Source organism: Cheilinus undulatus, linkage group 10 (genome assembly GCF_018320785.1).
Source record: "Cheilinus undulatus linkage group 10, ASM1832078v1, whole genome shotgun sequence".
NCBI lineage: Eukaryota > Metazoa > Chordata > Actinopteri > Labriformes > Labridae > Cheilinus > Cheilinus undulatus.
This window is the reverse complement of record NC_054874.1, coordinates 1,669,349-1,681,766: the sequence shown is the minus strand read 5'-3', so window position 1 is coordinate 1,681,766 and position 12,418 is coordinate 1,669,349. Positions and strand designations below refer to the sequence as shown.

Genomic DNA, 12,418 nt, shown 5'->3' with positions numbered 1-12,418 from the left:
GAGTTTGGGCTATCAAACTAGCAACCTACGACAGCCTCCATAAAAGGACGTCCTGGTATATAATTATAAGAATTAAGAATTTCTCCATCTTTAAAAACGTCAGTTAAAAAGATATATACAACATCAGGACTTTTAAATTAATATTTTAGCCAAAAAAATACATATAATTTCTTTAAAATTGACTGTTTTCTTTCTTCTTTACAGAAGAAAAATAATTGCGATACATACATGCACATCGCCATTCAGTTTAAAAATACTAAGATGGTTTTTGGTCCATTTAACTCAGCTCTATTTGGAAATAATGTGAAAATGTAGACTAAAGAAGCAGGGAGAACATTTGGAAACGTGTATAACGTGCAGAAAAAACAGCAGATTGTAATGAAAGAACACTACATAGCTTGAGAATTGGCAGTACAGTTTGAAATGCAGCAACAACGCTCTGGAGATTCTCAAACCAAGACATCAAAAGCCATGTCTGCAGGCATAAATGATAGTAGGCTCCCTGGGGAGAGCGCTGGCACGGTTAGAATTGAGCTGTTTGTTTCATAAACACCACTCGTCCACAGGGAAGCACCATCAGTTGACTGCAGCTTGAAAATGGGAGAGGTTGTCTAGATCTATTAAAATGTACAGTTCTAATGAAGGCACTAAAATGATTGCAAACAGTTGGAGAAAGTCTACTTGGTGTTAGATTACCGTTGAGCTCAGCATCCTCAGAGTCAGAGAAGATGTAATCCAGGAGGAAAGCAGCCATCTCAGAGCGCAGGGAATCAGACGGCAGGTGTACCAAAGTCTGGAGTGCAGGCTCAGACCGAACTGAACTGGTACTGTACAAGAGCAGGAGGTCACAGAGCAGCTCGAACGCCTGAGGATGCAAAGACAAAAACTGTAGTAGGTGTTTGTCAGCATGTAAATGCTCGTAAACAAAACTGTAGCTTGATCTGAGCAGCTGTTTGTATGCCTTAGGAAGGTATTAATCGACCCGTTGTTTATCGTTTACAGACAAAAGTTCATGAAAAGGGAAAACTTGTGCTTAAAGAGCAACTAAACCCTCAGTCCAAAAATGAAAACCATATAGGCTATGGAGATTTAGCAGTACTGTTGATCAGTTAGGGTTCAAACATTGACATTTAGCACAGAGTAGTTTAACTCCAAATTTGTGTTGAATTGTGCATAGTGACTGCCCCCTAGAGGTTGAAATGGACCACCACAACAGTCTTCTTTCTAAAAGGGACATACTTTACCCTATTAAGACAAGTTTATATCGGTCTCAGAGGTCCCCAAAACATGCCTGTGAAGTTTGTTGCTGCAAAAACACTCCAGTTTTGGATTTTTGCATGTCTTAAACTCCTCTGTTTCAGCCCTGCTCAGAACGAGCTGTTTCTGTGTCTGTGGCTTTAAATGTTAATGAGCTGTCTGACTCCACCCCTTACTCCCCTCTCGGGAAATGGATATGACTTTATGGATGTGGCCCTCCTGAGCCTCCTCCCAGCTGGCAGGATCAGGGGAGGAGGGGTGAACTTTCTGCTAATCAGAGCGGGCCAACCAAACCTGGGGGTGGGGCTAACTCCTGCATGACATCATGAGGGGAAATCTGAGAACCGCTTGTTTCAGCATACATTTTCTGAAAGGTGGTGAAAGAGAGAGGGGAAAGGGGTGTTTCTGGTACTTGTGGGGATTGTGGACAGGCCAGGGGCACATATTTTGTTAGAAAAGCCTGAAAAAGTCTGCCGCTGCACCACGGATCTACGTCGGAGTATTGTCCTGATTCTGATAATAATTGGATGCTGATGTGCCAAAAGATGAAGTATTTCCTTATTTGTGAAACCTTTACTAAAGTATAGCTTCACAAGACGCTCAACATTGCTCATTTTAACGGAGGCGGCGCCCCGGCAGACTTTCTTTCTTGTAATATTTTATTCTCGTGATATTATGACTTTTTTCTCATAATAATACGACTTTTTTTCTTGTAATATTATGACTTTTTTCTCGTAATATTATTACTTTTTTCTTGTAATATTACGACTTTTTTTCTCGAAAAATTACGACTTTATCCTCGTAATAATATGAGTTTTTTTCTCGGAACATTACGGCTTTATTCTAATGTAAAAAAAAATGTATTCTTTTATTCTTTTTCTCTTCATGGGGCCCTAATACTTTGCAAAAAAAAAAAATCAAATTAAGAATTTTTTCCATGATACTGCGATTATGTTTTAATATTTGATTTTTATTAGATCACTGAACATGCCTTTGAACAAATTCAAGCAATAAATCAATTCATATTAATCATCTACATTCAGTCAGGAACACTCATCGTACATTTTACCATTTCAATACAAAATGAATGTACAGTTTTACTTGGCAGAGAAGGCTCTGCTCTAAAGATGCTCCCTGGGTTAGTCAAGCAGCATGCTTTGACTTTCCATGAAGCACGTGGCTAGAAACCCCCATATGGATGGACACATAAATGACAATGTGTGTTGAAAAAAATTAATTTATTTTAGAAGCAATTAATCCACAGTAGCATGGACCTAAATATGAGGATGCAACAAGCTTTAAGCTATAAAGGAGGCATCTGGGTTGGGGAGGTCAAGCTTGTAAAGCTGCTGCAAAAAATGAATGTATTAAACTGCTGATTTGACATATTTCAAGTTTAAGAAATATTGCAACTTCTGTGATTTGTAAACTGCAGCAGGCCATATTGCGATGTAATCTAATTTGCAATTAATTTCCCAGCCCGACTTCACAGTATGAGACTATTTACCTCATTCAGCAAATTTTCACAATGAATAGAAAAAAACTTTTACTTTTAAAAATGATATGCTTCCGCTGCAAGTTTACATACAGGACAAGCCAGACGAAGTTCCTACCTGATCTCTCATCTCCGCCTGGTTCACAGACAGACAGGCCTGACAGACTCTGCAGAAAGACTTCACCTCCTTCTTCAGATGTTTCAATTCTGCCTGAAACAGATTGTGATGGAGGAAATCCTGCATATGGTCATCAAATTAAATATATAAACAGCCATAATCCAAGAAGTGTAAAAATTCTTCAACTCTATTAAATGTTTTTAAAGTCAGATGATGAGGTTGAAGCATAACAGCTCAGATACAGACAGGGATTCTTGATCAGGGATGAAAAGCTAATCTGATATTAGAGTGTTTTCTGTCTGTGGTGTAATAGTGCTTAAGGACTTAGCATTTTTGTTGTTTTTCTAAAAGGGCTGGTTTGAACTTCCAGGAGTCCAGGTAGAGTAAAAAAACCTAAGAAATCAAATAAGGTGTTGGAAAACATGGCCTTTAAAGATTTTTTCAAATGAGCACCTCAGCAGGAATGGAGTTGACTGCATTCACTTTAGCCCACATCAGGTGAAAGGCTGCACACTTAAGAGCTGATACCGTGAGCTGAAATCAACAAAAAAGCAAGTAAGTGCAATACATACAAAATATACTTCTTTGCCCTCCAAGTAAATAAAAAGCAAAACAATGCAAAGTACGATAAAAGTAATTGCAATTTATTAGGGAAACTAGCATAATTTATAGTTTATGTCAGAATAAATATTTAGTGTTTGTCACATGAATTAAAAGGCAATAACATCAAGTTACATGGAAGTGGAAAAATGAAGCCGTAGTATGCATATTGTTGTGTTTTTAACTGTAAAATGACATGATGCCCCTAAAACACAGCTTTTTGCAGAAGCAGATGCATCAGAGAAGCAGAGGCTAGCGTTTGACTCTCACAGACCTCCATGTCGAGCTCTCCAGACTCAATCCTGCTCTTTAGAAGCTCCATGCAGGAGTCAAAGAGCTTACAAGCTGTCACATCCCTGGCACTGGACAACACAAACAGAACACAAACTTGTGTGAGAGACACTTTCTTTGGAGCACAATTTGGACCACAAGGATGCACATGTACCTGCTCATGGCTGCAATCCTCTTCAGAGCAGCTGCAGCACTGTAGATGTCATCATCGTCTGCAGTTCCCTAGCGCACATACATGCGGTGCACACATTAACTGAGAGAACACAGCTTTGTGTTTATTTGTCACAGGGTTGACATTTATAGATAACCAAGCACTCTCACATTTACACCTACAGGCAATTTGGAGTCACCAGTTAACCAGTTGGACATGACACCGGCATATAACCTCAACTGACTCGCTCCCCTACCTGCAGCAGATCATTTAGGTAGGTGCTGAAACACTCTGTCAGGTCGTCCAGCAGCTGACTGAATGCAAGGTGAGCCCGGGATGAGAAGGTGTATGAGTGGGTGCAAAGGGCGCTAGCCAGGTGGGCACAAGCCTCCAACACGGTGACATTGGTGTGCTTCTCCACAATCCTGCATATCTGAGACAGCAGCAGGTCTAGATGCTGATGAAAGAGGGATGGAGGAGAGGAAAGGGAAGACAGAAGAGAGAAGTAAAACAGATGAAGCAGAGCAACAATTTTCCTAAAATCTGGCGTATCAGGTGCACGTTTAATACTCATTTCTTCATCTAAAGAGTCTTATATATCAGTTTGAACACAGTTGTGAGGCACTCAACCTCATGGTTACAGCAGCTACCAGCACAGCTGAAAGGCGTTTGACGCCCCTTGCCTCTGGGGCTTTGGGACACAGGGTTTACCTCTTACAGTACATTGCAAGATCTGTGCAAGGGTAGTATTCCTAGTGCACTGCAGCTGTTAGACAGGGCAGGGAGTGAGGTGTGAAACTGCAAGGGCGATTCATAGGCCAGGCCCAGGTGTGAGACGGTAAAGGACCACATGTGCACAAGACCAGACCACATCCTGACACTTCAGGTCCTCTTTCAGGAATTATGTCAGCCTCTTTCACTCACTGAAGGAGTGTGAAAAAATATTCCTCTGGCTCTGATTTGGCTGCTGTATTTTCCATCTCCTCCATCGTCTCCTCTCTTTTTTCTTGGCAGTTACTGCGGTGCAACCACTTGCTGCTCAATATTAATCAGTTCCCATCATGAAACACTTGGTTTGAGCTCCCATGGTTTCCTGTGCACAAAGGCGGGATCAGGAACTGGTGTAAATATCTTACAGCCCAGTAATGTAGAAGAATGGCGTGCTCATGACGGGGTAGGATGCTAATGCGTAGCTACAATGTAGATTCAGTGCAGAAGTATGAATCAGGCTTAAATCTTGTCATTGCTTGCCTGGTTAAAACGTTTAGTATTGAGAAAGCTGCACAGAAAAAGCATTTTTTTGACTGTCGGAAAAGCAATGCAGAGCTATGTTTTGATTATCTTGTTTCCCTTACCTTAAAACAAAGAGCTCTAAAAAAAACCTTTTCTTACTCTATTTCCATTTCTAGCAAATCAATCAGGCATTTATTGATAAAATATCAAAGTGGTGAAAAGAGGAACCATGGGAGAGGGAGTATTTATAAGAAAGAACACACTGTGATATCTGAATAACAATTTTATCATCAGGGCTAATTATGTCCTATACATTCTCACCACTCCTACCTTCTCCAGTGTGGGCGTGCTGTTGTACATCTCAAGGTTGAAGTAGAGAGGAGCTTTGAGGAGGAGGCTCACCTTCGATGCATCTGCTGAGTACTAGCAGTCAGGGAGAAGAGAAAAAAAGACGCAGTATTGAAAATGTCTATTGAATGTTCAGGAAGTCTTTCATTCTCAATAAACACGAGTAAGAAAATAATTAAAGTCCAAGGTAAGCCTCTTCAGTGTAGCCCAGCTGATGATTTGCCAGCACTTCTGTCTATTTCTAAGCTTTGACCATAACTGTATAATGCATTTCATTAAATGTTTTAATTAAATGTTTAAACCCAGTGTTGTAAAGTGTGGTGGGTAAACCTTGGCGTTGTACCTTGGCCAGCAGCTGTGGCAGCAAAGGGTTTAAATGTGAGGTGATTCGTCTCCTGTCCTGTTCCTGGGTCTTCTTGTCCTTCATACTCAGGATCTAAACCCACACATAGCGTACAATCAAACACAGAAAAGAAGTTTAAGCATGGGTATTTCAGAACAAAAACATTTAGAGTTAATGATTACATGCAGTTTCACTGTCCTTGACATTTGCAATAAACAAACCACATACCGTTGAATATTTCTAGCTTAAAGGACTGTCCCAGCAGGATCTTGAAAAGCTTGTCTATGCGTTTATCTTCAGTTGAGTTGACAGCTGTGACAGGATCTTTAATGGCCTGCCTAAAAAGTCAGAAAGCTGCAGCCGATTCAAACCGCTGCTGCTCCAGTCCTCACTAAGACCAGGAGAGTGGACCATATCAGTCCTGTTCTGAGGTCTTTACACTGGCTCCCTGTCTCACAGAAAATAGACTTTAAAATGCTCCTGTTAGCTTAAAAAGCTCTGAATGGTTTAGAGACCTTCTAGTTCAGTGTGAAGCATTCAGGCTGCTCAGGTCATCTGTGCAGGTCTGCTCTGTGTCCCCAGAGCAAGAACCAAACATGGAGAAGCAGCGTTCAGTTTCTATGCTGCGTATATCTGGACCAACTCCCAGAAAACATGAAAGTCTGGGCTCTTTAAAATCAAGGTTGAAGACACACCTGTTTCTGCACTGTAACCTTTACTTAAACCGCTTAACGTGATGTCCTTGTTTTTCTCTCATTCCTAAATACCGGTATTAGGGCAGTTATCTGCCACTCTTTGACAAGGCCGAGTGTTAGCGCTGAAATTGAAAAGGTCACTTATCTGTTGTCATTAATGGTGTTAATACACAATTAGACTTCCTTTGCCAGGGAAGAGAAACAAAGCTCTGAGAACGTTTCAAGAGAATAAATAAACCTCAAGAGTCCATAGAGCTGAGACGAGGTAAGAGATCCACCACGGACGTCGTGTTCTGATCTTTGGTTTTATCTTTCCTAAGTACTATTGGCTGTTTCAATCACTTTTTAATTCTTGAAAATGTTTCTGATGTGTTTCCTTTCCCCTTTGTTATTGTGGTTTTGATGCCACTTTGAATTTTCCTGTCATGAATCTGTGCTTCTGATTTTTTTTTTTTTTTTTTTTTTTTAGACAGGAACATCTGAAGCTAAAAAAAGGCTTTCCTCTTGCCCACAGAGCTCCACAAAGTATAAGAATGTGTTTGTGTGTCACCACCTTCTTGCCCTGAACTCTGCCAACAGGTGGCGTTGCCTGTGACGCCTGTCTGATCGCACACATCATGAGCTCTATGAGAGCCCCCTCCTCTTCATACATCAGACCTGACAAAACACAGAAAGGCAGACAGGTGCAGGACTGAGAGTGATAGCTGAGGGTTCATAATGCAGAGACAGTAAGAAAGCTACATGTTAATAGCTACATCTAAGAACATTAAACATTAGTGCTGATGTATTTCTTCCTGTAGGGCTAGGGTTTGTTTATTTACTGGCTCTGTTAACCAGCTGCAGTCATACCACACTTCGAAAATATAAAGAGGTACATCTGTCTATCTAGCGGTCTGTGTGTAAACAGTCTGGCCTTGGTCCTCACCAGACTCCTGAAGCAGCAGTGCCGTCATAGTCTCCCAGTCTTTGAGCTCAGATCCAGCCACAGACCACAAACTGTCCACCAGGTATGCACCGTGCTCATGAAACTGTTTAAGTGTGAACAAGTAGATTTTTATAAACTTTACTACAACAGTGTCACCAAACTATGTGATTCCTATTACTAGTGAGATACTGCATTAGACTAACAACTCCACTGATGTTTTTCAAAGAAAACTGAAGACATCTTTTCAATCTGGCTTTCAACATGAGGTCATTTTTATGTTCTTTTATATTTTTACCTTAGTGTTATCATTGTTTAATCTATGGTTTTGTATTTAAATGACTTTTTAATAATTTAGTCTCTATACTGTATTATTATTTCCTCAATTTGTTTTATTCTATTCCTAACTGTCTTTTGTTCTTTATTGTCTTTATTAATCTTTGCTGTCTGTCTGCTCCCTGTAAAACACTCTGGGCTACATGTCTTTGGTGTGAAAGGTGCTATTCACATAAATAAAGTTGAGTTGAGTTTACTATTTTTGGTGAAAAATCCAAAAATATTCAACAAGAAAAAATTTGTATTTCTGATTTATGTATTCAAATAAAAAAAATATGTTTGCATCATAAATATATTTGTAAATATGTTTTGCTTATATGTGATTTATATATTATGTTTAGTATTATGACACTTATTTTTGTGAAAACTGAAAAACATATGTAAGTCTTTAATATGAAAAACCTAAACTTTTTATATAAATATTTATCTATGTCAGTCTTTTTGTGTTTGTACTACTTTTGAGACAAATCTAGCCTCAGAAAGATCTCTAATCAAACAAGCTGTTTGTAAAATCTTGTATTTTCTCAGCCTATCTTGTGAGCTGTGAGGTGTTCTGTAATTTTAAAAATTATCTTTATGGTTTTTTTTTTTTTTTATAATTACCTGCCTTAAGACAACAGATAAAATTTAGCTTTGTGCTAATTCAGCCATATTTACATAATGATATTAATAATAACAACTTTACTTGTATAGCACTTTTTAAAAACAGAGGTGTACAAAGTGCTTTGACAATAAACAAAATCAAAATTAGGACAAAGCATCATAACACAAGCAAAGAACACAACAGGAAGGACAAAACCCCAAAAACAGAAGAACCCATGAAAACATAACACCAACATCATAATCATCCTGGTAGACACATCAAAAAGCCCAAAAATGTCAAATTGAAAATACATCGTAATACCTAGCTATATAAAAGTCCAGAATAAAAGTAATGACCAAGTAATAAGAATTAAAACCCCAGAATAACCTAGACCAGTCCATGCAACACAGGAACAACTACATAAAAGAGAGCAAAGGACCAGAGATATAAGAGCATCTAAAATACTGAGAAGAGACACAAACAACTAAAACTAAGAATGGAATAAAACAATTAAAATTTGTAGAGATTAATTAGTCATAAAAGCAAAAATAAAAAGCTAGGAACCGTAAAATATCAGTCATAGTTATGATAAAATTCATAATAATGATGGTAATGAGGTAGAATGGAAACAACAGCAAAAAGAGGTAAAAACGATAAGAGCAGAGGGAAGGTAAAATGCCCTAAAATCAAACAGGAGAAATGAAGATAAACAGATCAGAATCACACCAGAAATAAAATTCAAAGCAGACAAGAGCAAACATAGAAGCTTTAAGGTTAAATTTGTGGATTACATTTACATGTACAGTTGTTATGTTGATTATTGTGAACTGCCCTAATCAAATAAACACGTAAATAAATAAAAAGTAGTGCTTATGATGGCAATTATAAAATAAGAAAATAATGCACATAATTTTGAATAATATAGTGAATCTAAATGAGAGTCCGGCTGTAAAAAGGAGGGATGGGGATGAAAACAGGAGACACTACCTCGCTCTGGATGTAGAAGGTGATGAGGATTTGAAAGAAAGCAGCATGGTCACTTTTATCACTCCTCCGGTCCTCACTGGTAATCACACTTTTCAGCCTGACACACATTAAAATAAAAAAAAAAAATCAGTAAATTTGACCAAAATAGATGAAATAGAGTTTGTGACAACAGAATTGACACACTGCTTACAGATGCAAGTCTGATTTTTTTTTCCATTAATTTTCTTGGAAAGAAGTGATGTAAAGCAGTCGTTCAGTCGTATTTAGGCAACACAAGTCTGTCATTAGAGAACTGGCTCACATTCTCTCCTTCTTCTTACACACATCTGGTCAGGTGTGAGCTAGGGTGACTCAGTGAAAACGTAGCAGCCACATCCATAGCACACTGGTGCTCGACCCGTCCAGGTAGGCTATGACTGCCGACAGCAGATCTCCATCTGCGATTAATAAACTCCTCCATAATCTCCCTTTGCTCTCTCTGCACTTCCTGAGCGTGCTATAGTAGTGTGGGACACGCTCTCCATGCTGCAATGCTAGATATGTTTAATACGCTTTACGCATGGGGATTACGCATCGACCCACAAGTGTGTTCGTTTGTGTGCGGGCACGTGGGTAATAGAGGTGGTTAATCACAATAGTTATCATCATCTATTGTTATTATATAAATATTATTTAGCTATTAAGAAAGTATTTTAAGCTATTATTATTGGCGTTAACTTATGATATTTGCTTTATAATAACACTTGTGACAAATTCTCAGAGAATTAGAAATAATAAGCCTCCTTTATACAAAGGCCTACTACCTGCTGGATCTTTGTAAATACAGGCCTCAGTCTTTATTTGAGGAATAACAGCAGGGAAACTCTTCAGAGATGAATCAACGAATTCATCTAGTCCAGTGGTTTTCAAAGTGTGAGGTGGGCCTCCCCTGGGGGGCGCCACAGAGCTTCAGGGGAGGCGCAGAACCATAAACCAGAAAAAAGGTGATTTGCTTTGTGAACCTCTGCTGTGCATGGAGCAAAATGGATAGACTCATAGCTACTATAGGGACTATGCTATAGGGCAGTGTTACTCAACCAAAGAGCCAAATTTTTGAAAAATACCTTTGCAAGAGCCACAATCTAAGAGGTGAAAAGTGGCAACAACAGCTGGAAGTAGCAATAAAAATGGGTTAAAGGTGGCAATACGGTCAAAAAGCAGCAAAAAATGGGCGAAAAGCAGTGAAAATAGGGAGAAAAAGTGGAAAAATGGTATGTATTAGCAAGGGTAGTTTAAATGGCCAAAAAGTGGCAAATAATTGTTAAAAAACGGGCAAAAAAATTGGGGAAAAGGGCAAAAATGGGAAAAAAGGAAACAAGTGGTATTAAATGGCAATGGTCAGCTTAAATGGACGAAACATGGCAAAAATTGTAAAAAAAAAAAAAAGGGGGGGGGCAAAAAATGGGAGAAAAGTAGAAAAATTAGGAAAAAGTGACAAAAAGATGTAGCATAAATGAGCAAAAAATTAAAAAAAAGAGGGATATTTAATGATGAAATGAAAGGCAGATGTTTAAGGACATTTGCAAACCAAAATATCCAAAATATATTAATGGTAAAAATGTTTAAAGATCAGACGTGACATTGAAATGTTGTTTTTTTTTTTCAATTTGAATCCTTTTTGTGGGTGGGGGTCCACCGAATGAATAATTTCTTCTTAGGGGGGGCTCACTCTCACACACTTTGAAAACCCCTGATCTAGTTGAATGCAGAATAATTCACAGTTAGAGACATACCTTAATGCTCAATCTGACACTTTGCATAAAAGAAGGATGAAAACGTACTTGCTATAGAGAAAGGCTCCGGCTGCTGAGGCCAGGCCTCTGTGTGAGGTGTAAACCAGGGGATAGATTTGGCCACACTCCTCCTCTTTCAGGCCTTCTTCTGTCGACCTACACACATGCAAATATAAAATCAATAACAGAATAATTTTACATTTAAAAGATTTATTTTTGTCGAGTGATCTATGTAGAATTCACTCTAAAATCCTGGATGATATGATATGATTCTACTGCCTTTTAACAGGAACTCAATCAGAATTTTGAAATCCTTAACACACCATCATTTTTCTTGTCATAGCAAAAAATAAATTTACACGGGATTTGAGTCAGGGAAGTGAAATGTTGGCCAACTTGTGAGAGCACGATTCAGTCTGTGAATCATCAGCATTCATGACAAACACTGTAATCACACTTATGAGTCACTATTGCACCTCTATTGTTGAAAAACTGGAATTCCATTTGTGGGCAAGCAGGGAATTTATTTACCATATTTAGTCATCAGGTGAAAATGTTGTTTGGCTGAACATGCATCACTTTTATAGATAGAATATTGATCTAGTTAGGATATTTGAGTTGATTCTTACTGTAAAACGCTCTAAGATTTTTAAAAAAGAAAAATCATGTGTTAATATTTATGAGGGGTTTTTGAGAGTTCATGTTTACATCTAGGACAAAAATCATATAGTGTATGATGCAGAGAGTAGTACACAGAAGTCAACAGAGACAGAGGAAGCCCTCACTGGTGGATCAGCAGCAACAGACTGACTGCTTCCATCGCCACGTCCAAGTCCTTGTCCAACACCATGCTGAGCATCCTCTCCTAAACACAAGTTCAAATATGCAGAGGCACACAGTAAGACAAATGCCCAGACATACCAGCAGACAGAAAGGCACAAAAGACACAGATAGACACAAATACATTTACCCACAGCTGGAGATATGCATGCATGCACACAAACCCACTGATTACAGCTAAGCCATGCCATGAAAACCATTTATCTGCTGCAGCACATGTGGATTAGGAGGGTTTTAATGTGCTAGATAGGAGCTTATTAACCAGCCATAATTGGCAGCAATTAACACATTCAGACACACGCCCAGACAAAGGAAGAGACAAAACGACAAACAGGCATAGTGAGAAAAAAAAAAAACTAAAAAGGCAAAGAAATAGGGGAGGGGCCTGAAAAATGCAAAGAGAGAAAAAGGCAGAAACAATACAATATAAGCTGAAACAATAGATTA

At 38.7% G+C, this 12,418-nt stretch overlaps 1 protein-coding gene across 3 annotated transcripts in view; it reads right to left on the bottom strand.

The window, feature by feature from the left end:
• The window catches only part of LOC121516032 (cohesin subunit SA-1), a 37,956-nt gene that overhangs the window by 10,776 nt on the left and 14,762 nt on the right, over positions 1 to 12,418 (bottom strand). For all 3 annotated transcript variants that reach the window (XM_041797065.1, XM_041797063.1, XM_041797066.1), the window contains exons 11-23: positions 11,917 to 11,996; positions 11,180 to 11,287; positions 9,360 to 9,456; positions 7,457 to 7,559; positions 7,085 to 7,188; positions 5,837 to 5,929; positions 5,476 to 5,568; positions 4,169 to 4,369; positions 3,916 to 3,983; positions 3,745 to 3,832; positions 3,324 to 3,404; positions 2,871 to 2,963; positions 697 to 865 (exon numbers count right to left, since the gene is read on the bottom strand). In XM_041797065.1, coding sequence (XP_041652999.1) covers positions 697 to 865; positions 2,871 to 2,963; positions 3,324 to 3,404; positions 3,745 to 3,832; positions 3,916 to 3,983; positions 4,169 to 4,369; positions 5,476 to 5,568; positions 5,837 to 5,929; positions 7,085 to 7,188; positions 7,457 to 7,559; positions 9,360 to 9,456; positions 11,180 to 11,287; positions 11,917 to 11,996 — 1,378 coding nt within the window. The remainder of the gene's footprint in view (positions 1 to 696; positions 866 to 2,870; positions 2,964 to 3,323; positions 3,405 to 3,744; positions 3,833 to 3,915; positions 3,984 to 4,168; positions 4,370 to 5,475; positions 5,569 to 5,836; positions 5,930 to 7,084; positions 7,189 to 7,456; positions 7,560 to 9,359; positions 9,457 to 11,179; positions 11,288 to 11,916; positions 11,997 to 12,418) is intronic.